The 23,957-nt window shown below is 46.3% G+C and overlaps 1 protein-coding gene across 2 annotated transcripts in view; it reads right to left on the reverse strand.

Moving 5' to 3' along the window:
* Positions 1–12,747, reverse strand: part of LOC124776362 (sterol O-acyltransferase 2-like) — a 171,273-nt gene extending 158,526 nt beyond the window's left edge. For both annotated transcript variants that reach the window (XM_047251313.1, XM_047251314.1), the window contains exon 1: positions 12,587–12,747. In XM_047251313.1, the coding sequence (XP_047107269.1) occupies positions 12,587–12,653 (67 nt within the window). In that variant the 5' untranslated portion in view covers positions 12,654–12,747. The remainder of the gene's footprint in view (positions 1–12,586) is intronic.
* Positions 12,748–23,957: the final 11,210 nt, after the last annotated feature.

Below are 23,957 nucleotides of genomic sequence, written 5' to 3' on the forward strand. Positions count from 1 at the left end.
ATTTTCCGCTTACATGGGGAAGTGTCGTTTGCCTGCCCATTTTCTAGATTTTCCTGAGCTTAGCATTAATATTTTTATCCTAATTTCACATCACTTGAGGTAGAAAACGCAAAAATATTTCACCACTAGAATTTTACGTCAAGAAATATCTAGTCCCATGCACACACGTGAAAGCAGGATAAAAACATCAACACCAAAGTCAGGAAAACCTGAAAAGTGCGCAAGAAGACACTTCTGGATGGAAGCTGAAATCATTCAAATATGCTAAAACTGACGATATTTTAAACGAACGAGCACAATGTTTATAGTATAATACATAACCTACGAATTGTTTTTAGTAGTTTCAAAAACTGGTTTCAAATATCTTTAATAGCTAACGATTGTGTTCATGACAGCTAAGATTGAATTTATGGACATTACTATATTTTTAAAGTTGGATTTGTTACTCGTAAGGTAATTTCGGGACAATAAATGTGTTACGAAGGTGCAGATAGTTTGTCTACTGTTTAAAAAGCGCTTTTAAGATGATTTTCAAGGTCAAAGTAGTCCCATCCTAAGGGAATAAGCATAGGAGTGCAGATGCAGGATGCTACATCATCGTTCAAGGCAAGCTCCTAGGGCAGGTGGTTGGTTAGTTTTATGTTCCATGTATAATTTTGCGCGATAGATCGTAATGATGTTGCACGCGTTATTTTACATCCACATCGAAAATTAATTTGTGCATTTGGTTACAGTCTAAACATTTCTGAGCTTTTTTATCTTGAGACCTGTTCTGAAGTGCTAAGTGTGTGTGTGTCCTTTGGATGACTGGTGAGTGCTTGTACATTGTAGTGTTGGGTTTATGTTATGAATGAGAGAGAAGGGAGAGGGTGAAATCCGGTGCCAACACACAGCATACTCCGCGCGAATAGCACCAAGGGGGCAGACGGGCTTAACTTCTCCATCCCGTGGATGGTTGGTTGGTTGGTTGTTTGAGGTTAAAGGGACCAAACAGCAAGGTCATCAGTCCCTTGTTTCAAATAGACTCCATTCTGCTAACGGGACATCTCAGTATAGTCAGAAAAATAAAACGGATAAAGGGGAAACGTAAAAGGGCAGTCACGTTGTCATTAGTAAAAACAAATGAGGGAAGTTGGCAAGAGAACGAACCCAACACTATGCTGAAACAGCATAGGCAAGACCACCTGTGACTTAAAAGGTACAACTGCTATAATGCAGAAAGTACGTATGGGAATAGAAAAACTAACCAAGCCTTAAAAAGAAGGGGTAAAAACAGAGTAAAAGGGAAAGAAAAGAGGATTCCGGTCAGGGAGGTGAATCGGGAATCTCTGAACACTGCGTACAGTGGGAGACACCCAAACACTCACCGCCCTGCCCCAACACCAGAGGGAGATTAAAAACTTTAAAACTGAGAATAAAAACCACTCTCCCGGAGGAAACCTAGAACCACAGAGACCATCCGGGAATCGTCAGCCAACATCAAAGGTAAAGTGTGGGGGAGTCTGTACTTAGCACGCAGAGCCAAAAGAAGGGGGCATTCAACCAAAATGTGGGCCACTGACTGGAAGGCTCCACAACCACATAGCGGGGGTGGCTCATCACGCAAAAGGAAACCATGGGTCAGCCTGGTATGGCCAATGCGGAGACGACACAGTGTGGTCGAGTCCTTGCGGGAGAGGCTAAAGGAAGAACGCCATGGGCCTGTATTCACCTTAATGGCACGAAGTTTATTAGACAGTGGAGTAGCCTCCCAAGAATTGGCCCATGACTGTACAAAGTGGGATTTGATGTGAAGCCGTAAATCCGCTGCAGGAGGGGTTACGGAAAACGGGGGGTAAGTAACTGCTCCCCCAGCCAAACAATCAGCGAGCTCATTACCCGGGATACCCACATGGCCCGGGACCCATAAGAAGTCAATGGAACAAGCAGCACGGTGAAGATCAGCGAGATGGTCATGGATGGCAGAGACCAAGGGATGGCGCGAAAAACACCGGTCAATAGAAAGAAGGCCACTCATCGAGTCCGTACATAACAAAACGCGGTTGTGTTGGGATTGTTTAATAAAGGTAAGGGCCCGGGAAATTGCCATCAATTCCGCAGTAAACACCCCACATGTAGGTGGCAGCAGATGATTTTCCATTCCAACAGAGGACGTGAAGGCATACCCAACATGATCAGCAGATTTAGAGCCATCAGTGTAAAAAATAACAGCATCCCGAAACTCCCATAAAATTTGGCGGAAAAAGGAACGGAACACCACCGGGGGGATGGAATCTTTCGGTCCGCGGCGGAGATCCATCCGAAGTCGAGGCCGAGGAACTAACCAAGGAGGGGTGGAGGGGAGGGAGCGAGGAAGACAGGACAAAGAAGGAAGCCGAAAATCACGGGTAAGAGACGCAAGGCGCAGCCCAACCGGTAAACCCGCCCGAGGGCGGGAGTCAGGTGGGCGACGTCCATGGTCTGGGAATAGGATAGAATAGGAAGGATGAGCGGGAGAAGAACGGATAGTAAGGGCATAAGACACCAGAAGCTGGGACCGCCGAACAGAAAGGGGGGGGATCCCAGCTTCAACCAGGAGACTATCAACAGGGCTAGTAGGGAAGGCACCGGTGGCCAAACGGATACCACGATGGTGGACTGGATCCAGCACGTGCAGCGTGGAAGGAGCAGCTGAACCATAAACTTGACAACCATAGTCCAAACGTGACAGAACTAGAGCACGATAAAGACGGAGGAGGAGGGAACGGTCCGCACCCCAGGAGGAGTGGGCAAGGAAGCGAAGGACATTGAGTTTACGGAAACATCCTACCTTCAGGAGTCTGATATGGGGCAGCCAAGTGAGCTTGTTGTCGAAAAGAAGACCTAGGAAACGAAATTGTGGAACCACAGGCAATCTTTGTGCAGCGAGATAGAGCTCTGGATCAGGGTGGACCGTAGTACGGCGACAGAAGTGGACCACCCGCGATTTTAAAGGAGAGAATTGAAACCCGTGGGAGAGGGTCCATGCAGAGGCACGCCGTATAGCCACCTGGAGCTGCCGTTCTGCAGATGGCATCGAGGAGGAACTAACCCAAATGCAGAAATCATCCACATACAAGGCAGGGGCGACCAAGGGACCGACAGAGGCCACAAGTCCATCGATAGCAATGAGGAAAAGAAGGACACTCAAGACAGAACCCTGTGGGATGCCTGTCTCCTGGGTCCGTGGAGAACTAAAAGCAGTACGAACTCGAACTCTGAATGACCGATGGATCAGGAACTGGCGGATAAAAATCGGGAGTGGGCCCCGAAGACCCCACTGATGAAGGGTTAGTAAGATGTGATGGCGCCAGGCCGTGTCATAGGCCTTGCGAAGGTCAAAAAACACTGCAACCAAATGGCGGCGCTGGGAAAAAGCCTGCCGAACTGCGGATTCCAAGCGAAGCAAATGATCGATTGGAGATCGTCCCTCTCGAAAGCCACACTGGTAAGGGGACAATAGATCCCGAGATTCGAGGACCCAAGTGAGCCGACAGGCTACCAGCCGTTCAAGTAACTTACAACCAACGTTGGTCAAACTAATTGGCCGATAGCTGTCAACAGATAGGGGGTTCTGACCAGGCTTAAGGACAGGAACCACAATGCTATCCCTCCACTGAGAAGGGAAGTCACCCTGGAGCCAGATACGGTTAAACACCCAAAGAAGATGGTGCCGTTGTGGAGCACTGAGATGTTGAAGCAGCTGGTTATGAATGGAATCTGGGCCAGGAGCCGTATCATGAGAAGCAGATAGAGCAGAAAGAAATTCCCATTCAGTGAAAGGTTCGTTGTAAGATTCTGACTCACAAGTGGTGAAACATAAGGTGACAGCTTCAGCCTGCTGTTTTTGATGAAGGAAAGCAGCTGGATAGGAGGCCGACGCTGATGCCACTGCAAAATGGGTCGCAAGATGTTCTGCAAGAACTAATGGGTCCGTACAAATGCCATCTGGGAGGTGAAGGCCTGGGAGGGTGGACTGCCGATGGCAACCTTGGAGAGAGCGAAGTGTAGCCCATACCCGTGACAGAGGGACAGTGGAACCAAGGGAAGAAACGAATCGTTCCCAACATATCCGCTTGCTCTGTTTGATTAAATAACGGGCTTTAGCGCGAAGGCGCTTAAAGGTAGAAAGGCTGGCTACAGATGGGTGCCTCTTAAAGTGTTGCAAAGCTCGACGGCGATCACGGATGGCAATGGCAATGGCCGTACTCCACCACGGGACTTGCCGACGACGAAATTGTCCAGATGAGCGCGGGACAGCAAGGTTAGCAGCGCGAACAATCGCGTCAGACACGTCACGTAGGACGTCATCAATACAACCCGACAAAGAGGGAGAAAACTCGACCTGTGCAGTATATAGAGGCCAATCGGCGCGGTGGAAAGACCAACGAGGTAACCTCTCCATCGGGGAGCGGGAAGGGAGCGTGATAATCAACGGGAAATGGTCACTATCACAAAGGTCGTCGTGTGGCGACCAGTGTAATGAAGGGAGGAGAGAGGGAGAAGAAAGAGAAAGATCAATGGCAGAAAAGGTACCATGACCAGCACTGAAATGAGTAGGGGAGCCATCATTAAGAAGGCACAGGTCGTGGTCTGCAATAAATTGGTCGATAAGAAGACCTCGTCTAGATGGAAAGGCACTGCCCCACAAAGGATGATGAGCATTAAAATCCCCAAGGAGGAGGAAGGGAGGAGGAAGTTGCTGAAGAAGGGTGGTTAAGGCAGCAAGTGTAAGAGTCCTGTCAGGAGGGAGATAAAGATTGCATACTGTGACTGCAGAGTCTAAGTGGACCCTAACAGCAACTGCTTCCAATGTAGTTTGGAGAGGAATCCACGTGCTAGCAATGTCTGTACGGACCAACGTACAAACGCCACCAGAAGCCCGCAAGGGTCCGACCCGATTTCGACAGAAAACACGGAACCCACGGAGGGTCGGTGAGTGAGCATCAGTAAAATGAGATTCCTGGAGAACCACACAAGCTGCTGAGGAGGACGAAAGAAGGGATTTCAATTCCGGAAGGTGACGATAGTAGCCATTACAATTCCATTGGAGAACCACAGAACGATGGTTTAAATGAGGGCTGAACACGCTAAATCCAGTCATACCGCCGGGTCCCCACCCGTCACCGACAAGGAGGGGGCGACATCCATAAACGACAGGTCAGAATCCGGTTGTGAAGCCGGGGAAGGGACCTCCGGTGACACCAGAGGCTCTTTGTCCCGGGACTTATGTTTCTTCTTCTTTTCAGGCTGAGATCGAGGAGGGCTGTGTGGCATAATGGAGCCAGCTGCAGCAAGATCAGGAACAGAAAGAGACCGGGCGACCTGGGGGCCGATAGACCGCGGCTCTCGCGGTCGCCGCGCTGCAGCAGACCTTTGACCTGGAAGGTGCCGGGAAGGGGCATCCCGGGAGAGGCGCCCTTGACCGGCAGACGCCGAAGGAGTGGGACACTTCTCCGGCTGGGGAGGGGGAGCGGCGCCCAGAGGAGAAGGTGTGGGAGCCGCAGGGGAGGGGGGAAGGAGAGGGGTCCGGGACGGGGGTAAGGAAGGGGGAGGAAGGGATGAAGATGTAACCAAGGCGTAACTAGATGTCATGGACACAGGGTGCAATCGTGCATATTTCTTACGGGCCTCTGTGTAGCTTAAACGATCAAGAGACTTATACTCCTGTATCTTTTTTTCTTTCTTATAGACTGGGCAATCTGCTGAACGTGGAGAATGACTACCATGACAATTTACACATACAGGAGGGGGAACACAGGGACTCCCCTCATGGAGTGGACGTCCACAGTCACCACAGAGAGGGTCCTGGGTACAGCGAGAAGACATGTGGCCAAAACGCAAGCACTTAAAACACCGCATAGGAGGTGGGATGTACGGCTTCACATCACAGCGATAGACCATAATCTTAACTTTCTCAGGAAGGGTATCCCCTTCAAAGGCCAGGATAAAGGCACCAGTATCAATACGATTATCTTTAGGACCCTTCTGAACACGCCGAACAAAGTGAACACCCCGCCGTCCGAGATTGTCCCGAAGTTCCTCATCAGTTTGAAGGATGAGGTCTCTGTGAAAAATCACACCTTGTACCATATTTAGAGACTGGTGAGGGGTAATGGACACGGGAATTGTGCCAAGATGGGTACAGGCACGAAGGGCCGCAGATTGGGCAGCCGAAGCAGTTTTTATCAGTAACGAACCCGACCGCATCTTGCTCAGGGAGTCCACTTCGCCGAACTTGTCTTCAATGTGTTCCACAAAGAATAAAGGTTTGACACTGGTGAAAGTATCTCCATCAGTCCTGGTGCAAACTAGATAACGGGGGAAAGGTTTTGCCCCTAGACGACGGGCCTGACCCTCCTCCCAGGGGGTAGCCACGGAAGGGAAGGCCGAAGGGGCAAGAGAAGCAGCACTTGAGGAATCAGTACCACGCAGAGAGACGGCCGCAGAAGAGCGGCCAGAGGTTTGGACCCTTATGCGTTTCATCTGCATAGCGTCTGCCCTGATACCACCCACTCCGATCAGGGGCTCTCCTCACGGGCGCCACCCAGCCACAGCAAGGGCCGTCTGGCACGGCGGCCATTGCCGGGAGTTCCGATGCTCCAGGATGACGAGCAACCACTCCAAGGCATGCATGAGGAGGTCACAGCTCAGGTATCAGAAGTGTGATCCCTGTGTGTTCAGGAGGCTCAACCAAAAGGGTACATAGCGACCCCACCACACGGGCTGGCTACCGTGCTGGCTATGCACCCTAGCATCAGACAACGACGTAGAAGAAAAGGTGGAATATACTAGGAGGGCACACGTCGGAGACACTAGGTAAGGTGCTCTTCCCCAAATGGCTCACACTACGGAAGAGAAATTTTGGAATGGAGGTCAAACCCCAGAGGGGGACCAAGGAATGCCAAAAGGAGGAGTTGATTACGCAACAAAGCCAGAGTGTAAAACCAACAGAACCAGGAGGATAGCGGGGGCCAACATAAGCAAGGACACCAATAGAGGGAGAGGAGAGGGCGAGGGGAAAGGGGTATGGAGGGGAAAGGAGGGGAAGGGAAAGGAAATGCAGCCCGGGAGAGAAAGAAGGCTGCAATGGCTCGGGGCCCCGTGCTCGCCACGCACGTATCCACGAAAGAGTTGTGGACCCCCTGGGGGGCCATCCCGTGGAGAAGTGCATCACATGCTCTCACTTCATGCTACACTGCTCAGAGGTTTGGAGTTTAATGAAGGACAATCGAGCAAAGACTGATGGTCATGACCTTTACGCCATCAACTCTCTTCCTCTTGTCGGCCAAATACTGGTGGGAAAAATCCTGACCCATCAGGATTCGAACCCACTTACCCTCAAGTTGAGCGGCACCACATACGCGTACGTTATCGGGCACGAAGGAAGGTGTCAGGGGGGGGGGGGGGGCGAACAAAATATTGAACCGTCAAAAACACAACACATTATCATGCCTAATACGGTGTAGGAAAACCATTGGACTTCGAGACAATTTGCAGTCGTCTCGGAACAGATAAATACTGGTCTTGTATGGTTTTGAAGGGAAACCTACACCACTCTTCCTGCAAGACAGTGGCAAGTTCAGGTAACGATGAAGATGGTTGAACTAGATCACGCACCATTCTCTCGAAATTAGACCACAAATACTCAATAATATTCAGATCTGCCGACTGTGGTGACCAGGGTAGATGCGATAATTCAACCTCGTGCTCAGGAAACTAGTCCTGACAAGCTTCCCCGTCAGTTTCTTATACAGCGGAAGCGGTAGTAATCAAAGAGGCCATTAAGTTCCGGTAACCCAGAATTGCAAAAGGGGGCTAATTATGTCGGACGCAAAGAGCATTCTTGGTGCCACAGAGAGCGGAAAATTGGGACAAGCACAGAAGTAAACTGGTCATAGACATAGCCCGAGAAATAACGGTATGCTCTCGACGTAACAAGTATATTTTTCTCCTGCAGATGAAAGCTCGTAAAGGTATTTTATACAGTGAATCTGTGGAACAGCTGGCCAAGGAAGCTGAAATCTCTGGAACCTTCTTAATTATTCAGTTACCTTATTCAGACCTACTGCATCACATAAAAATGTGGATCTGAATCGAGTGTGAAGAAGAATGGCAAGCACCTGCACATGAAGGCAAATATTATAAATGGAAACAACCACACTTACCAAGATTACCTTGGGTTCACAATATGCCTGTACACAGAAGAGCCATCTCTACAATTACAAGAATGAGATTCAATCATGGACGCTTTCCTGCTCATTTATTCCGCCTTCGTCTTACGACTTCGGACAAGGACTCAGATATGGGGACGTTAATCATCTGATGACCAACATAGAGAAACATTCCTCTCTGTAGCTGGGGCATTTTGGGATTCCACTCCCTTTAAATACACACATCAAAAGAAGTTTTTCATCAGCCCGGTTCCCAGAACTCCTGAAGATAGATGTTGTCTGTGGATATTGTATCACAGACACAGTTCCTCTGACTGTTCAGAGATGTCACTAAACCCGCCCAAAGATGTAAACAACTATGCATGAGCAGCGCCTATTATAGACGGACGGGCTCCGACACCCGATCAGTTCCAGTCATTCCACCAGGAAAGACGTACACGGCTCGTGTCGTCTGTCGTTCAACCATGCCTAGACGGTCAATACCGCGGTTCGAGTGCGTCCGCACTGTTACTTCGTGCCAGGAAGGTCTCTCAACAAGGGAAGTGTCCGGACGTCTCTGAGTGAAAAAAAGCGATGTTTTCGGACATGGAGGAGATACAGAGAGACAGGAACTGTCGGTGACATCCCTCGCTCAGGCCGCCCAAGGGCTACTACCGCAGTGGATGACCGCTACCTAAGGATTATGGCTCGGAGGAACCCTGACAGCAACGCCATCATGTTGAATAATGCTTTTCGTGGAGCCACAGGACGTGTTGTTAGGACTAAAACTGTGCGCAATAGGCTGTATGATGCGAAACTTCACTCCCGACGTCCATGGCGAGGTCCGTGTTTGCAACCACGACACCATGCAGCACGGTGCAGATGGGCCCAACAACATGCCGAATGGACCGCTCAGGATTGGCATCACGTTCTCTTCACCGATGAGTGTCGCATATGCCTTCAACCAGACAACCGCCGGACACGTGATTGGAGGCAACCCGGTCAGGCTGAACGCCTTAGACACACTGTCCAGCGAGTGCAGCTGTTTTGGGATGGCATTATGTGGGGCCGACGTACGGCGCTGGTGGTCATGGATGGCGCCGTAACGACTGTACGATACGTGAATGCTTTCCTCCGATCGATATTTTAACCATATCGGCAGCATATTGCCGAGACATTCGTCTTCATGGACGACAATTCGCGCCCCAATCGTGCACATCTTGTGAATGACTTCCTTTAGGACAACGACGTCGCTCGACTAGAGTGACCATCATGTTCTCCAGACATGGAACCACTCAGAGATTTACGCCGAATCGCCATTGAGGACTGGGACAATCTGGACCAACATTGCCTTCACGAACCTGTGGATAGTATGCTGCGACGAATACAGGCACGGATCAATGCAAAAGGACGTGCTACTGGGTATTAGATGTACCGGTGTGTAAAGCAATCTGGACTACTACCTCTGAAGGTCTCGCTGTATGGTGGCGCAACATGCAATGTGTGGTTTTCATGAGCAATAAAAAGGGGCGAAATGATGTTTATGTTGATCTCTGTTCCAATTTTTTGTACAGGTTCCGGAACTCTCGGAACCGAGGTGATGCAAAACTTTTTTGTTGTATGTATTGTTAGCCTACTAAAAAGCAAGATTCATTTTAAGGAATCGAATGAAAATTTGACCAACAATATATAAAAACAGTGTTATTAGCATTTCTCCTATAGAACTGATTACAAGTGAAGCGTATTTTCGAAAGTGTGTGTTGACTAAATTGCTGTGCAGAAGATAGACTTGTATCATAGGTCTTGCACCTGTCCATAGCTAAATAGTGTTATACTGCTGAAGGCCTATTAAAACAAATTAAAAAAAACAGTACTGGGCGTTGTGATCTGTGTCAATAGGGGCCCTGTCGTTTTAGAACACCGTATCACCACTCTGGAAGAAACATTGTACCACTGAATGGACGATCAGCCAAAATGATTAAGTAATACTTGGCAGTTACGCGATTTTGCAAAGTGGTCATGGGGCCGATGGGATACCAATGTAGCTCCCCAAATCACCGAATCCCCTCCATGTTTCACTCTTGCGCCGTAAACTCGGCCACAAGTTGGAAACAGTGTGCAACAACACTCATCCGACTTTTTTTTTTTACAGTGCTCCGTTGTCCGAGTTTTATGGCTTCGGCGCCACTTTTTTCTATTATCTGCATTTGCATCACTGTTGAGTGGTTTTAGAAGTCCAGCTCACCCTGCAATACACTTCTTATGGAGCTCCCTTCGTTTTGTTTTCGAGCTGATGTGGTTCGGGAGGGTGACATCCAGTTGCGCAGTAACTTTTGCAGCCTTTATCCAATTATTTTTCGTCACTATCCTCTTAGACGACAGACTGTCACGATCAGTGAACACACCCACTTTAGTCTGAGTTGTGAGTTAACGGAAGCTGTTGCTCCACTTTTCCTGTATGCAGTGTAAATTTTCGATACGGTGCCTCTTAAAACACCAAACACTTCCGCTATCTTGGTTACGGCAGCACCCACCACAGGAACACCAAAGGTTTGCTCACGTTCGCATTCACTTAGCTCCCACATAGCGGACTCGCAACTACACAGAACACTGTTCTGACCGCGACTGACAGTTGCAACGCATTGGGCACACTGCACAGGTGCCGTTCGTGGTCAAATACAACAGCACAACCTGCTAGTATCTTTATTTAGGTTGAAGCGTGCGTTTCTTGCGGTGTTTCCATATTTTCGTCCAGACCCTGTAAGATGATCGTAGACATTATACATCTTTCTTACCACACGAGTTTGGCGACAGAATGTCTACTCAGAACTTCATGGTCACAGACGCACTCATGTTGATGCCGTATTCCTTGATTTCAGTTAGGCATTTGACACCGTCCCGCATTGCCGTTTAATGAAAAAAAAAATGTGCGAGTTTACGGAGTATCGGAGCAGATTTGCGATTACATTCAAGACTCTCCTTTAGATAGAACTCAACATATCGCTTTTAACGGGATAAATTCGACAGATGTAAAGGTAATATTCGGAGTACCACAGGAAACTGCGATAGGACCGTTGCTGTTTACAATACATATAAATGATCTAGTAGAAAGCGGTGGATGCTCTTTAAGGCTATTCCCAGATGAGGCAGTTGTCCATGTCAAAGTGGCAATGCCAGAGGATAGTAAGAATTTGCAGAACGACCTGCAGAGAACTGATGAATGGTGCAGGCTCTGGCAGCTGACCCTGAACGTAAATAAATGTAACATATTGCGCATATACAGGAAAAAAAATCTACTACTGTACAGCTGCACTATTGATGACAAACAACTGGAGACAGCGTCTGCCGTAAAATATCCAGGCGTAACTATCCAGAGCGACGTTAAGTGGAATGACCACATAAAACAGATAGTGGGAAAAGCAGATACCAGACTCAGATTCATCGGAAGAATCTTAAGGAAATGTAACTTATCCACGAAAGAAATAGCTTATCCGGCGCTTGTTCGCCCGATTCTCGAGTACTGTTAATCTATCTGGAATCCCTATCAGGTAGGACTAACAGAGGAGATAGGGAAGATCCAACGAAGAGCGGCGCGTTTCGTCACGTTTAGCGTTACGAAGATGGTAAACAAACTCCCCTGGCAGAGGTTACAAGAGAGGCGTTGTGCATCACGGAGAGTTTTACTATTGAAATTTCGGGACAGCACTTTTCAGGAGGAGTCAGACAACATATTACTTCCCCCCTCCCCCTGACATACATCTAGCGTACTGACCATGACGAGAAAATTCGAGACATTGGAGCCAATACAGGGGCTTACCGACAAGCATTCTTCCCACGCACCATGCGCGAGTACAACAGGGTTGGAGGGATCAGATAATAGTACCGAAAGTACCCTCCGCCACACATCATTAGGTGGCTTGCGGAGTATGTTGTAGTTGTTAATGAAGGGATCCAAAACTATACAAACTGATAGTTCTGTGCCAAAATCGGAAATGGCAAGATGATCAAAGCTGACTGAACATGGTTATTTATTAAGTTCCATATTTATTATTTATTAAGTTCCACACTTCCAAATCGTAGTTGTTTCTCAATGACAGTAAAGACAGCGACGAAAAGAGATTAGAATCTGGAAGTAACATCAAATGGAATGTTAGGAATAGATATGGACGGAAAAATAGAATGTAGAAGATGCAACACATAACAGCAACAATCAGAGGAATACCAGTGCTGTATTGGAAAACAGTTCTTATGCAAAGCAGAGCAACAATCAGACGTCAGCTATTTACTTCTTGCCAGCTACACACACCGAGATTACAAGGTAGAAGTAACGCCAATGTGGATGACAATAATACTGAAAGGGGGTGCAGTGGGGATGGAAATAATTGACAGTTGATGGAGCGGTGTTTCAGACTTACCTGGAGGCGTTGACACGGTATCGCCGGTCACTTCCCTAACACTGGTCTGAGACGCTTCAGCCTCCATGGTCAGCTACCGGCTGGACCGATCACTCGCGGCTACACGCCAACACTGGACAGTAGAGCTCCGCTGCGCGCACTCCCCCGTGACGTAGCGTCCCTGGCCCTATCTGCGAGCCGACTGGTCAATGAAGCCCGTCCGACCCGCCGGCGCGACCTCTGCCACACCGCTTATCACCGCCGACAGCGCCTCTCGCGCCGCTGCGAGGTAGCTCGTGACGCGTCGCCGCTTCGCGCCACCCAATAATATGTCACACGAACGCCAGCGGTGGCGGCTCCCGTGATTGTGACGAACTGCACCGGCGGTAGCTGACGTCGCCGTCTCTTCGAACTTCCGTTCCTCTTTGCGAGGAAGTGGTGCAATATTGTGACTTCCACTCGCTGCTGGCGGAGGTAAACATCGAACGAGCTATGACTCAGCAAGAGTGTCTGCAGAAATTTATTCAAGAGGCGGCAAGTTTCTAAGACTCCCATCATTATTGTTAATGTATCAGTGGTTCTGAAGAAGTTTCGTACCCCAACATTAAATTTGAAGGGTATACACAAAATGTGTTGTATGTCAAAATTGTGACAGTTGTCCAAACGAAATTTTTCTTTATTTCATGTGTCTCCACTCTGAGGAATGTTGATCAACAGTAACTCTGCCAGATATTTTCTTTTTTTCTTATAGTCAACACAAATTTCTCATTTTTTCTCCAGTTTCAGAGTCTTAATACCTAGAGTCAGCTTAACATTGTTGGCATATGAACAGAATAACTTTAGAGAATGTAATTACATTAATATATTAAATATTTACCTCGGGTAAAAGTACACAGTTAAGTATAAAATGCCGCCATCTTCTTAAGCTTTTATTGTAATTTATCCATCTACAACAATCTGTCATACAGAATGTCCCAGGAGGAATGGACAGTATTCAGGGATATTTGAAACAAAAAGTCTAGTAACTTCTACATCTACATCTTCATCTACATGGATGCTCTGCATATCACATTTAAGTGCCTGGCAGATGGGTCATCGAACCACGTTCACGATTCTCTATTATTCCAATCTCGTATAGGGCGCAAAAAGAACTAACACCTACACTACTGGCCATTAAAATTGCTACACCACGAAGATGACGTGCTACAGACGCGAAATTTAACCGACAGGAAGCAGATGCTGTGATATGCAAATGAATAGATTTCCAGAGCATTCTCACAAGGTTGGCGCCGGTGGCGACACCTACAGCGTGCTGACATTAGGAAAGTTTCCAACCGATTTCTCATACACAAACAGCAGTTGACCGGCGTTGCCCGGTGAAACGTTGTTTTGATGCCTCATGTAAGGAGGAGAAATGTTTAAAATCACGTTTCCGACTTTGATAAAGGTCGGATTGTACCCTATCGCGATTGCGGTTTAACGTGTCGCGACATTGCTGCTCGCGTTGGTCGAGATCCAATGACTGTTAGCAGAATATGGAATCGGTGGCTTCAGGAGGGTAATAAGGAACGCCGTGCTGCATCCCAACGGCCTCGTATCACTAGCAGTCGAGATGACAGCCATCTTATCCGCATGGCTGTAACGGATCGTGCAGCCACGTCTCGATCCCTGAGTCAACAGATGGGGACGTTTGCAAGACAACAACCATCTGCACGAACAGTTCGACGTTTGCAGCAGCATGGACTATCAGCTCGGAGACCATCGCTGCGGTTACCTTTGACGCTGCATCAGAGACAGGAGCGCCTGCGATGGTGTACTCGACGAAGAAGCTGGGTGCACGAATGGCAAAACGTCATTTTTTTGGGTGAATCCAGGTTCTGTTTACAGCATCATGATGGTCGCATCCGTGTTTGGCGACATCGCGCGCACATTGGAAGCGTGTATTCGTCATCGCCGTACTGGCGTATCACCCAGCGTGATGGTATGGGGTGCCATTGGTTACACGTCTCGGTCACCTCTTGTTCGCATTGACGGCACTTTGAACAGTGGACGTTACATTTCAGATGTGTTACGACCCGTGGCTCTACCCTTAATTCGATCCCCGCGAAACCCTACATTTCAGCAGGATAATGCACGACCGCATGTTGCAGGTCCTGTGCAGGCCTTTCTGGATACAGAAAATGTTCGACTGCTGCCCTGGCCAGCACATTCCCCAGACCTCTCACGAATTGAAAACGTCTGGTCAATGGTGGACGAGCAACTGGCTCGTCAAAATACGCCAGTCACTACTCTTGATGAACTGTGGTATCGTGTTGAAGCTGCATGGGGGACCTGCACACGCCATCCAAGCTCTGTTTGACTCAATGCCCAGGCGTATCAGGGCCGTTATTACGGCCAGAGGTGGTTGTTCTGGGTACTGATTTCTTAGGATCTATGCACCCAAATTGCGTAAAAATGTAATCACATGTCAGTTCTAGTACAATATATTTGTCCAATGAATACCCGTTTATCATTTGCATTTCTTCTTGCTGTAGCAATTTTAATGGCCAGTAGTGTATATCTCCTTCACCTTTAATATTGTGAAACGGAACTCTTCTACTGCAAGTTCTTTGCTTTCCAGCTTTTATGAGGAGGCAGTGCGGTTCAAAACAAGAAAAAATTGTCTGGTGAAGATGTTCTCTTAAAAGGTTGCCTTAAGAGCCATGAACACCTGTTCAGCAGAAGACATGTGTTTTACTGTAACGAGCAAATGGTACTAACACTGAAGTTATGCACTTGAGAGTCGATGTTAACTGAACATCTTTTACTTGTTTTGATCCATGCCACTATCTCTCAAAACACGGAAAACAGAGAGCTTGAAGTAGAAAAGAGGCTTGCTTCACAGTATCGAAGATGGGGAAGTGCTCATAGCTCATAAGCTACGCATTTTAGAGCTCATGTCACTAGACTTTTTGCTTCGAATGATATTCCCTATCATATCTCTGAATATTGAGCATTCCTCCCGGGACATCCTGTATATTAATCATTCTAAAAATAAACGCATTTCTATTCTTAAAACAGACACGATTACAGCGAAAGCACAAAAATCGTTAACTACGTATTCCTATCTGCACGGGCGGATGGATACCAGTACGCATAAAGTCGGGATGGCGTTTCTAGAGGGAGGGCATCTGCCCTCCCTTGGGTACATCTTTGCATGAATGATGACAGATTAGTTAGGAAATGTTCAAATGGTTCAAATGGCTCTGAGCACTATGGGACTTAACATCTATGGTCATCAGTCCCCTAGAACTTACAACTACTTAAACCTAACTAACCTAAGGACATCACACAACACCCAGTCATCACGAGTTGGGAAATGTGTGCACATACAAATCGCGTACGATAACAAGGCATAGGATATGAAGGGTGGCGTTTTGGAATAATTTTTGTTCGAGTAAAATACTCTCGAACTACTAGGAACATCAGATATGGGACTGTCAGGCGTACTCAAAATCAGATATAGACCCCGATTACAACTGGGTAATGATGAAGAGCAGACTGTAGCTCAAGAGAAACGCCCAGTAGAATCAATGTGGAAAGAAGTGGGATACTGAAGCACTAAGGAAGATTAGGTGCGTTTGAACATCTCTAACGCTGTAGATACTACGATGATTAATACCACATACGTTGATGTCGAATGGACATATGTAAAAAGGGGAATGATACGAGCTGGACAAACATAGATAAAACAAAGGTAGCTGTGAAGAAACCTTGGCTAACAGCAATACTTCAATCGATCGACGAAAGAGGGAAGCACAACAATATTCAGAGAAAAACAGGAAAACAGCAATATCAATCACTTAGGAAAAATATCAAAAGGAAATACATTGAAGTCAAGGCGATATGGCTGGGGGGGGGGGGGGGGTAAATGATGCAAGGAAATGGAAAAAGAAATGGTCGTCGGCTGGACTGAGTCAGTATATAAGAAAGTCTACGCAACCTTCGACGAAAAAGCAACGTTAGAAGTGCGATAGCAATCCCACTGTAAAATGCACATGTCGGAGCGGATGTGTGAAAACAATACACAGAGACGTCTTCGAGGGGAGGAAATGGTCTGATGACGTAGCGGAAGAAGAAATGTGAGTCGATGAGGAAGAAATTGGGCGTCCAGTATTAGTGTTAGAGTTTAACACAGCTCTGAAACACTCGCGATCAGATCAGACTAAAAGCGTTGATAACATTCATTTGGAATTTCTAAAATCACTGGTGGGAAATGGCAGTCCAACAACTATTTAAATTAGTAACTTTATCTTCGAACTCTTCCATTTGGTCCGTGTTTGCATAGAGAAACAACAATATGGGAATTGTGAGTCCGCTTCAATTCAGAACACTTTTAGTTATTTATGCCTTTACATATTCCCGAAACTAGTTTCAGCGACAAATATCGCAGTCATCAGTGGGTTCTTCAAATCTAAAACAAGCAGAAAATAGCATAGTTATACAAACACTGTAACAATTTATTACATTTGTGCTGTTTGCTGTTTGAATATAGTTTTCTGTGGATACTTTCATACTACCTTATTTATTGTAAGCTATAGCATATTTCTAAGAATTGTTGTCGCTGGTTGCGGCATATTTTCTGTGCTTTTTCTGTTGCCGTTTTTCTCGGCATACAACATGTCATCTGAAACTGTTTGAGCGGCTGTTAGTAAACAAATACTAAAATGTGAACCTGGCGTAATGTTTTGGATCTTAAACAAAGTACGAAAGTTTTGCTTTTCTGTGTATAAAATTAGCTGCAAGCTGTCCAGCGAACGTGAGTACACGGCAAACTAAGTAACAGCATAGTACACACCAAAACTGTATCCATAACACTATCACAATCCCAATTGTATAACGCTGACGTACCTAAGTTCACGTTTTAGTACTTGTTTACTAACAGCCGCTCACACAGTTTCAGATGACATGATGTATGCCGAGAAAAAAGGCAACAGAAAAAGCACAGAAAATATGCCGCAGACAGCGACAACAATAATTTCTTAAACACAACGTGGCCCTACACAAAACTGCGCTAATAGCATAGGTACATAGGGAACACACACGACACAGATCTTTAAGTCCACGGTATCGGTGATAAGTTTAGAAAACCGTCCTCAAACGCATGTGCTACAAAACGCCACTGTTTCCTGCGCATGTACCCCGACATCAATATGGGATATGATCACAATTCACACGTACTTAGGCCGCACAACGGGTTGGCATACTCTGGATCAGATGGTCGAGCAGGTGCTGGGGTATAGCCTCCCATTGTTGCACCAGTGCCTGTCGGAACTCCTGAAGTGTCGTAGGGGTTTGAAGACGTGCAGCGATACGTCGACCGAGAGCATCCCAGACTTGCTCGATGGGGTTTAGGTCTGGAGAACAGGCAGGTCACTCCATTCGCCTGATATCTTCTGTTTCAAGGTATTCCTCCACGATGGCAGCTCGGTGGGGCCGTGCGTTATCATCCATCAGGAGAAAGGTGGGACCCACTGAACCCCTGAAAAGGTGGAAATACTAGTACAAAATGACGTCCCGGTACACCTGACCTGCTACAGTTCCTCTGTCAAAGACATGTAGGGGTGTACGTGCACTAATCATAATCCCATCCCACACCCTCAATCCACGACCTCCATACAGGTCCCTTTCAAGGACATTAAGGGTTCGGTACCTGGTTCCTGGTTCACGCCAGATGAAAACCCGGCGAGAATCACTGTTCAGACTGTACCTGGACTCGTCCGTGAACGTAACCTGAGACCTCTGTTCCAATGACCATGTACTGTGTTATTGACACCAGGCTTTACGGGCTCTCCTGTGACCAAGGGTCAGTGGAATGCACTTTGCAGGTCTCCGGGCGAATAAACCATATCTGTTCAGTCGTCTGTAGATTGTGTGTCTGGAGACAACTGTTCCAGTGGCTGCGGTAAGGTCCCGAGAAAGGCTACCTGCAGTATTCCGTGGCCGTCTGCGGGCACTGATGGTGAGATATCGGTCTTCTTGTGATGTTGTGCACTGTGGACGTCCCGCACTGTAGCGCCTGGACACGTTTCCTATCTGCTGTAATCGTTGCCATAATCTTGAGATCACACTTTGTGGACCACGGAGGGCCAGTGCTACGATATGCTGTGTTTGACCAGCCTCCAGTCGCCCTAGTATTCTACCCCTCATAACATCATCAATATGTGTTCTTTGAGGCATTTTCAACACACAGTGACCATTAGCACGTCTGAAAACGTCTGCACACTTACTCGCTGCACTGTACTCTGACATGCACCAACACACCTCTGCGTGGACTGCTGCCAGCGCCACCGTGCGACGACCGCAGGTCAAATGCACCGCATGGTCATACCCCGATGTGATTTAAACCCCCAAACCGCCCACCAGAGTGTTGTTTCACCGTGTATCAGCATTATCCCTAATTTATGAGCACGAGTGTAGATAATTCTGAGGGCCTGTAGTCTACTGCAAGGGCGCTGATTCGATGTAGGTCTTTCAGTGCTCAGTCTGATTCGTATGCAGTATCGTATGTCCCGTATCATCTTCATTTACTTCCTCTTGCGTTTCTGTAACCGTTTCCTACACATTCCTTCCATCTTTAGGGTTTCCTCTCTTTGCTACAACTGCTTCTCTTTTTTCTCCAAATGCCTCTTTATTTTCCCTATAGGCAGCATCTATTTTTCTCCTGGCTGTTTGATCACCTAAGGACAGCAAAATTTCGTTTTACCAAGAGTTCTGTGTCAGATACTGCATGCATTGAGCATTAATCTGTTCTCTGAAATCGACGTGCTGATGTCACAGACAAGCCTATTAGCTACATCATTTATATTACGTTCCACGTCTTTCACAGTAACACTTGTTTCATCTGCAAAGGGAAAAATTTTGAAACATCTGTAGTGTTTGGTGGCAGCTCATTGGCATACATCGAGAACAGCAGTGGATCCAGAACAGAAGTTTGTGGCACATCCTCACTTTACATAACCCCCAATCAGACTCAAACCACTTCGCTATTTATTGATGCTTGAGGACAACATTCTGCTTTCTAGTTTCCAGATATGAAATGTATCCCATAGTATTCCAGCTTAAATAAAAGTATTGTATGATCCACACAACAAACTGCTTTTGTTAAGTCAAAGAAAATGTCTACTGTCGTCAGCCTACTGTTTAACTCTGCTAGTTCCTTGTGTAAAATAATAAAAAGCATTTTCTACGGATAATCCTTTCTTGAGGCCAAACTGCGAGTCTGGCAACAAATTATATGTAATCAGGGCCTATTATGCAATAAGCTGAAAGTAGGACGATATTCTTCGCTAGAAAAATGACTGTCGTACTTTCAGATAAGTCCAGTCGAGTTAGGCTGTGAAGCACTTCAGTTGTTTACAACAGTTCTCCACTTAAAGTCTAGAAGTAGCGGTGTGAAAGACAGGTGAGTAGGAAGACATACGTTTTTCGCCTAGCGCACTTGATACTGGAGCACAAAAGAGAAATAATGTTACTGGTCCCGTCGTTCGCGGGAAGAGGCGTGCGAGTGAGAGTGCGGACATTCTATGAGATGTTTTCTTGCTCAGGTTTGAGAAACTGGAGTTACGATCGCCCGTAACGTTTTAAATGGGAGTTTCACTTACACACTTCCTTGGATGTAACGCGTAGCGTTCCACACCAGTGTCTCAGTTCCTCAATAGCCAGAGCGGCACTCAAGGTCGGACCTTTCAGAAGCAGGCGCAGAGTTGCCGCAACCAGGCGCACTTTGTCCTCCACTTACAAGTAATGTCCATTCGCACAGCAGCATCTGACTGCGGTCTCTGCCAGCTGAAGACGCTGTGTGGCGACCCGCCATTAAACTGATTCTGGACACTGTAACTACATGGGGAAATTCTGTAGTTTGTCTTTTCGAAATTTATAGAGGAAGTTACCAATTAGAAATATACGAACATCCCATCCTGGCTGAATTTCTCTCACCGATAGATCCAGCGATCAATAGGATTACAATAATGAATATTCATGCCCCAAGTTACAGGCAGTTTCGCTTCCCACACTTCACCTGTGAATAAGAGCGGAGAATAACATGGTATTATTCTGCAGTGAGAAGTCGTTTACGTGTATAAAACAGATATTTTCAATACGGCAGGATAACATTTCTGGAGACCGAAAATCTCGTCTGTAGGAACCAAAATAGGTTCCGAAAACAACGACCGTGTGAAACCCAGCTCGTCTGTTCGTCCATTAACCCCATCAGTGGTTATCCCGCAACTAAATTGTGGAAGTCTTTTCTCAACGGTTTGATATGGTTTTTGGCATGTTGACTCCAAATTTCAAGTGTGCTGCCTTGTAGGAAGTCGGCTACACAATGAAAACACGCAAAGAAATTCTAAATTTTCACACTTTTTTCAGCTTTTCGCTTATACCTCGAAAACTATGCGGTTTCCGAAGATAACCACTCTATACAAAATTAAAATAGAGAAAAATTTCCCACAAAAATCGCCTGGCAGTTTTTATTTTCTGACGAGCAGTATCGGTGTTAGAGCATGCTGAAATGCAGCGATTTTTTGTCAGTTTTGCAGAAACGTAAAAAACACTCACCCCCTCCTGCTACAACTCAAAATATATGTGTTATCAACAAGACTCCAACACTACCTGACAATATATTACGTTTCCTAAAAGATACGAGTGTAACATTCAATTCTCCTATAAGCAGAACGAAAATTGCCTTCTATGCCCTACAGCAAAACGATTACCTCCCCCCCCCCCCCCCTGCTGTCTATCTCCCATCCACGCCATACATTCGGTGTATTACGCTTATAAGATATATAACATGTAGTTTTGAAACAATTGGTGGAAAAGCATGTTTGATTAAAATATTAAAAAATCTTGTTCACAACATATACAGTTCAGCTCTGAACAGAAAGATGAATATGAAATCTTTATGTAGTAATGTACACGTACAATGAAATGAGTCAATGTCGAGCCAAGGACTGGGTTATCACTGCGAAGTGATTCTCCATCTGGAAAATAAAGAAGGCATTTAGTAATATAATATGGATACATTGACAGATAATTCGTTTAGCGAACTATAAATGTATCAAGCAGAACCTGTACCAATGTCATGTTGGATAATGGAGGCCTGGGAAATGTTTCTTGGGCACTAGAAGGTCCATGTGAAGGGTCTTGGGCTATGGAAGGTCCAGGCAAAGGATCAGTGGCTGTGGAATATATACTGTGACCAGTGACTTATTGCTATTCTTCAACTGAAAAAAATTCAATTGAATGATTAGTGTTATGGTAGAGAAAAATTGATTATAAAGATGCATAATGCTGCAAAATTTTGCATGGATAATATCTTCTATCACTTCAGCTGTGTCGTAAGTGGTATTGGATGGGGCTTGTACGGTCGTCTTCGTCTTCTATATCGAAATTGTCATCGATGTTGGTGCGCGGCCCTTGACATTTCTGGCACAGTTTCGTGCAGAACAGTGCTGCTCATCCGTATCCACACCGACTTTGGCAATCTGTCTTGGTTTTCCAAGGAATAAGTTAAAGAATCCTATTGAAGCGAGGGGTTTCAATGAGGTAATGGGAGACAAACCATTTTTTGTCAACTTCCACCTCCACTGCTCTGGATAAAAATAGTTTCCGATCCCCTGCTGCATCTGATGGAAAACTGTGCAGGTGTATTGTGGCGCTGCAGCTTATAAGAGGTATGGAAGCCGTGTTTGCTAAAGCCTTGTTCTGATGTAAAGTACGGCTTATATCTCATGGTTGGATGGTTACCAACATAAAGGTCAATCAGTAATTCCTCACCAGCAGGTGTTATTTCCTTTGTATGGGCTCAAGAATCAGTGATTTTTGGAGAGGGTGTTGAGAAATTTAACCTTACGTTGGTTGAATGACGCCGACGTAGAGTCCAACCACTCCTTGCGTGGACGAAGAGCAAGTGGTTGGCAGAACTCTTCTACACTGACCTTTGCGGATGGTAGAGGAGATGAGGGACTGTACCTATGCCTGGCTTGAGAAAATATACATAAGAGGGATTTTGGAGAGCAATCATTATAACCAGAACAACAGCATATTCCCGCACATTTGCGACAAACTTGTGAGGGAAACTTTGAGATTCTGTCATCCGCACTATCAGTGTGTCTGCACCATCAGCTGCCTACTAGGCGGCAATTCCACTTTCATTTCATTTTACCATTTTCGCATCAGATAGGAAATTTGCTTATGAAACTGTTAGCGTTATGTTGCTGCTGCTAAATTGTAAGTCTATGGACTGTGTTTGGTCTGCCTTTTCAAGCACTCCTTGGACTTCGCAGTCTTCTGCCAGTCCGAGTACCCATCGAACACTGCTGTCGCACTTTTATCATCCAACGTCACAGTTTGATACAGAAAACGAAGATCGCTTGCCGGCCACGGTGTCCGAGCGGGTCTAGGCGCTTCAGTCCTGGACCGCGCGACTGCTACGGTCGCAGGTTCGAATCCTGCCTCGGACATGGATGTGTGTGATGTCCTTAGTTAGGTTTAAGTAGTTCTAAGTTCTAGGGGACTGATGACCTCAGAAGTTAAGTCCCATAGTGCTCAGAGCCATTTGAAGATCGCCTGGACAGGCCCTGTGCACTACCACCTCTGAAGCGCCATAAGCGACAAAAGGTATTATTCAAATAATATTTTTCAGCATTGTGCATCTTTACTAATAATTTTTTCTCTAACGTAAAATTAATCATTCAATTACAATTTTTTCAGTTGAAGAACAGCAACAATTCACTGTCCACAGAAGACATTCAGAGTTACTGACGCTTTGCCTGGACCTCCCATAGCTCAAGACCCTTCATCTGGACTTCGTAGTACCCAAGAAACATTGCCTGGGACACCAACATCCAAACGAACACTGGTAAAAATAGTACGCACTTCACGATGGAACAGGTTTTGAACACAAGTTGACTGGAGTACATACAGGCGCCCGGATAGATACCGTGTTTCTTGACTTCCGAAAGGCATTCGATATAGTTCCGAACCGAGGCTTAATGAAAAAATTGGAGCGTATGATATCAGAGCAACTGCGTTACTGGATTGAAGAGTTTCTAACGAACAGAAGACAGAGTGTCATGATTAATGACCTCCACGTCTTCGCATTCACAACAGGAGTTGTCTTTTCTATCAGTTCTGTACGTGTCCCGAACAACCATGGTTAACCTTCATGTGAGTAATTATTAAAACACACCTATTCGTGAACCAGGGTCTTGTACATAGTGTTAGTGATCGTGGAGCTCTATACAACTGATTGGTATGACTGTATTGAAGAAATAAGGGCACTGTAACGCAAAGGCAGTTTCAAACTGGTCCAACTGTTTTAATCAGTAAACCGCCGTAAACAGAGTGATGA

The sequence above is a fragment of the Schistocerca piceifrons genome, chromosome 2 (assembly GCF_021461385.2).
Source record: "Schistocerca piceifrons isolate TAMUIC-IGC-003096 chromosome 2, iqSchPice1.1, whole genome shotgun sequence".
In the NCBI taxonomy this organism is placed as follows: domain Eukaryota; kingdom Metazoa; phylum Arthropoda; class Insecta; order Orthoptera; family Acrididae; genus Schistocerca; species Schistocerca piceifrons.